At 45.5% G+C, this 5000-nt stretch overlaps 1 protein-coding gene across 3 annotated transcripts in view; it reads left to right on the top strand.

Moving 5' to 3' along the window:
• Positions 1 to 5000, top strand: part of cpt1b (carnitine palmitoyltransferase 1B (muscle)) — a 24567-nt gene that overhangs the window by 11622 nt on the left and 7945 nt on the right. For all 3 annotated transcript variants that reach the window (XR_013968829.1, XM_080847885.1, XM_080847884.1), the window contains exons 10-14: positions 1182 to 1377; positions 1909 to 2094; positions 2367 to 2472; positions 2901 to 3017; positions 4191 to 4355. Coding sequence is in view for 2 of the 3 variants with exons in the window: in XM_080847885.1 (XP_080704011.1) it covers positions 1182 to 1377; positions 1909 to 2094; positions 2367 to 2472; positions 2901 to 3017; positions 4191 to 4355 (770 nt within the window). In the remaining variant the exon portion in view is untranslated. The remainder of the gene's footprint in view (positions 1 to 1181; positions 1378 to 1908; positions 2095 to 2366; positions 2473 to 2900; positions 3018 to 4190; positions 4356 to 5000) is intronic.

The following is a 5000-nucleotide window of genomic DNA, read 5'->3' as shown; positions in this document are numbered from 1 at the left end:
GTGTGTGAGTGTGTGTGTGTGTGTGTGTGTGCAGGGAGGTAATGTAGTATTTGTGCTTGAAAATCCCATCCTTCCTTTTAAATAGCTGGTAGCAGTTAATACAGCGTGCGGTCGATAAATGTTTTGTAAAAATACGTAAACTGTTGTTATGCGGTTTATATACACTGCGGTTAATAGTCAGGAGAATATGGTAAAGCTGGAGATGTATTTGTTATGTATATTTTAAGCAATATAGCGCGAGTGGGAGTGGGGTAGGTAAGGGATAATCCCACGGGTGGTGTTCGGCCGTAGCCACCGAGGCTGTCCACATGTTAAAAAATATCAAAAGTAGGGTCAAATAGTATAAAATAACTCCTACCTAAATATTCGTTTATGCAGTTTAGACAAACCACTCCAGCTAGTTGCTAGGGCGACAGACTTCCAGAATCTTCTTCAGACCCACCTGCGAGTGCGACCTATGTGTGCGACTGACCTCTGATGATGACGTGTAAAAACTGACATGGCAGAAACGATGGCAGAAACGATGTGTACTCGTGCTATATTGCTTTTATAAAACAATTCTACAGTCAACAAATTAACATTTCAACGCAAAGTTATTGATTGAAAATGGTTTATTTCGCCATTGTTTCTCCGCAACAAAAAATAGTTCCATTGTCAACGTCTTAGTTTGGAATTTTAAAAATTTTGAATTAACGGTTATCATCAAAATGTTTCATCGCGGAGTGATTTATTATTAGCTGTGAAAAGTCCCAAACTGTTGGTATGTTGACGAATAACCTAAAGCATGGAACGTCTCTCGTCCAATCAGAAACAGCTAAATAACGCGCTAGAACCCAATTGTTTTATAAATGTATATATAAACTTTATTACACGCTCAAGGCCCACTCACACACCCACACACACTCACACACACACACACACACACACGTATAAATGTATATATAAACTTTATTACACGCTCAAGGCCCACACTCACCCACACTGGAGTACACGTGTGTGTGTGTGTGTGTGTATCACATTGATGGAGTACACTTGTATACGTCATAATATCCAGCTAACATGGACTATTGACAAGGGTCGTCACTCTGTGTATGTGTGTGTGTGTGTGTGTGCGTGAGTGTGTGTGTCTGTGCGTGCGTGTGCGTGCGTGCGTTCGTGTGTGTGTGTGTGTGTGTCCATAGACTTCGTGCAGCATCTGAGTGACCGTAAGCACCTGGTGGTGTACCACCGCGGGCGCTTCTACAAGGTGTGGCTGTACTACGGGGGCCGACACCTGTGGCCCTCAGAGCTGGAGCTGCAGTTCCAGAGGATCCTCAGCGACCCCACGCCCCCTCAGCCTGGGGAGCTCAAGCTGGCCGCGCTGACCGCCGGGGAGAGGTGACACACACACACACACACACACACACACACACACACACACACACTACAGACCCCACGCCCCCTCAGCCTGGGGAGCTCAAGCTGGCCGCACTGACCGCCGGGGAGAGGTGATACACACACACACACACACACACACACACATGTGTGTGCTCCCATTAGAAAAACATCCACACACACAGGCCCATATCATACACACACACATTACTCTACTCATTCACACACACATTAATCTAGACATACACACACCCATTACTCTAGTCCTACACACCCACCATTTATCTAGTCATACACACAGGTCCATATCATAGCACACACACATTACTCTAGTAGTCATACACACACACATTACTGTTGCACACACACACACATTAATCTAGACATACACACACACATTACTCATACACACACACACACACACACACACACACACACACACACACACACACACACACACACACACACACACACACACACACACACAGGCCCATATCATATGCTATTTTACACCTGTGTCCTCCTGTATCCCAGAGTGCCGTGGGCTCGTGCCCGTGTGCAGTACTTCAGCGAGGGGGTGAACAAGACGTCTCTGGAGGCCATAGAGACGGGAGCCTTCTTCCTCACCCTTGACGACGAGGCGCACGGTTACGACCCCGAGAAGCTCAAGTCACTTGACCTCTACGCCAAGTCCCTCCTCCACGGGAAATGCTACGACAGGTACTGTCTCAACTCAACGCTGACATCTGATTGGATGATACATTACTGATGGCGGTTAGAGGGAGGCGTGTAGAGAGGGTAAAAGGGATGATGTCAGTGTCAAAACCTCTTTGTATCATTCATCCAATCTCTCTATCCCTCTCTCTCTCTATTCCTTTCTCTCCCTCTCCTCCTTTTCTGTCTCCATCTCTCCTGCTATCCCTCTCTCTCTATCCTCTCTCTCTCTCTCTCTCTCTCTCTCTCTCTCTCTCTCTCTCTCTCTCTCTCTCCAGGTGGTTTGATAAGTCCTTCTCTCTGATTGCCTTTAAGAATGGGAAGATGGGTGTTAACGTGGAGCATTCATGGGCTGATGCACCTATAGCGGGTCACATGTGGGAGGTGAGAAGCACTCTTACTTTGTGCATGTGTGTGTGTGTGCGTGCATGCGTGCCTGACTATGTGTGCAACTGTATATGTATGTGTATGTGTGTGTGTGTGTGTGTGTGTGTGTGTGTGTGTGTGTGTGTGTGTGTGTGTGTGTGTGTGTGTGTGTGTGTGTGTGTGTGTGTGTGCAGTATGTGTTATTCAAAGACAGTTTCCAGCTGGGCTACACTCTGGCTCTATATGCGTCTGTGTGTGTGTGTGTGTGTGTGTGTGTGTGTGCAGTACGTGTTATTCACAGACAGTTTCCAGCTGGGCTACACTCTGACTCTATATGTGTGTGTGTGTGTATGTGTGTGTGTGTGTATGTATGTGTGTGTGTGTGTGTGTGTGTGTGTGTGTGTGTGTGTGTGTGTGTGTGTGTGTGTGTGTGTGTGTGTGTGCAGTACGTGTTATTCACAGACAGCTTCCAGCTGGGCTACACCCTTGAGGGCCACTGTAAAGGGGACGTCAATAAGGGCCTGGCCCCGCCCACTAAACTACAGTGGGACATTCCCGTGGCAGTAAGTGCAACTCTACTCGTTTACTCTAATTACTCAAACGTTACTCAACGAGAGATCATGATTTACCTCTACTCGTTTACTCTAATTACTCAAACGTTACTCAACGAGAGATCATGATTTACCTCTACTCGTTTACTCTAATTACTCAAACGTTACTCAACGAGAGATCATGATTTACCTCTACTCGTTTACTCTAATTACTCAAACGTTACTCAACGAGAGATCATGATTTACCTCTACTCGTTTACTCTAATTACTCAAACGTTACTCAACGAGAGATCATGATTTACCTCTACTCGTTTACACGAATTACTCAAACGTTACTTAACTTATTAAGCGATCATGATTCAACTCTACTCGTTATCACTAATTACTCAAAACGTTACTCATTGAGAGATCAGGAATCCCCTCTACTCGTTTACACTAATTACACAAACTTACTTAGATAGTAAAATCAGGATTCATCTGTTTCATGTCTTTCTTTCTCTAAAGGAGAATAGTTACGCTACGCTTGAAGTAGCACACCCTTCTTGAGTTTGGAGGCTTTTAAATGTGTGATGATTGTAGTGGCTAAATCTTCCAAATTAGTTTGACCACTTCCGGTGATTGCTTCTTGACGCGTGATTCAAAAGAGTCCATGAGATGTGGATAAAGTGAACTTAATTCCATTTATTGCTTACATCAAAAGTAAATTAAAGCAGTAAAGTCTTTGTCAGTATTTCTTTGTTTGTTCTAAGTTCAACTCAGTCCAGGCTCTGCACGGTTCACGTTTCCTAATCACGTCCCCGGTCACGCTCACGTTCCTGGTCACGGTTGATGATGATATGCCCAGGCCGGAACTCTCCACTCTCCCTGGCCTGGCACACCTTTATCCTACTGCCAATTAATGTCGGACCGACACTCAGAAACAATTACAGTTTCCCAATTCAGGATAATTCAATACAAATTAAATCACTAATAATAATATTGTCACACAAACTGAAATATCAAACTTAATACTCAAAAGGACTCAAATGGCTCCTGCAATGATATACGTAAATGTGTAATGATATTCGTAACGTAAATGTGTAATGATATTCGTAATGTAAGATAATGATATTCGTAATGTAAATGTGTAATGATATTCGTAACGTAAGATAATGATGTTCCTTCTCTCTCCTCTCCTCCCTCTAGTGTCAGGAGATCATTGAGGGCTCGTACCACCTGGCTAAGGAGATAGCTGATGATGTGGACTTCCACGGCTACGTGTTTGATGAGTTTGGCAAAGGCCTGATCAAAAAGTGCAGGACCAGCCCGGACGCCTTCATCCAGATGGCTCTGCAGCTAGCACACTTCAGGGTAAGAACATCAGCTAGCACTCTTCAGGGTAGGAACACTAGCTAGCAGCTAGCATACTTCAGGGTAGGAACACCAGCTAGCTAGCACACTTCAGGGTAGGAACACCAGCTAGCTAGCACACATCAGCGTAGGAACATCAGCTAGCTAGCACACTTCAGGGTAGGAACACCAGCTAGCACACTTCAGGGTAGGAACATCAGCTAGCAGCTAGCACACTTTAGGGTAGGAACACCAGCTAGCACACTTCAGGGTAGGAACATCAGCTAGCAGCTAGCACACTTCAGGGTAGGAACATCAGCTAGCTATCACCCTTCAGGGTAGGAACATCAGCTAGCTAGCACACTTCAGGGTAGGAACACCAGCTAGCACACTTCAGGGTATGAACACCAGCTAGCACACTTCAGGGTAGGAACATCAGCTAGCTATCACCCTTCAGGGTAGGAACATCAGCTAGCTAGCACACTTCAGGGTAGAAACACCAGCTAGCTAACACACTTCAGGGGAGGAACATCAGCTAGCAGCTAGCACCCTTCAGGGTAGGAACACCAGCTAGCAGCTAGTACACTTCAGGGTAAGAACACCAGCTAGCACCCTTCAGGGTAGGAACGTCAGCTAGCTAGCACACTTCAGAGTAGTAACACCAGC

Source organism: Sprattus sprattus (genome assembly GCF_963457725.1).
Source record: "Sprattus sprattus genome assembly, chromosome: 11".
In the NCBI taxonomy this organism is placed as follows: domain Eukaryota; kingdom Metazoa; phylum Chordata; class Actinopteri; order Clupeiformes; family Clupeidae; genus Sprattus; species Sprattus sprattus.
Note: the sequence above shows the minus strand (reverse complement) of the source record. Positions and strands in the feature narration are given on the sequence as shown.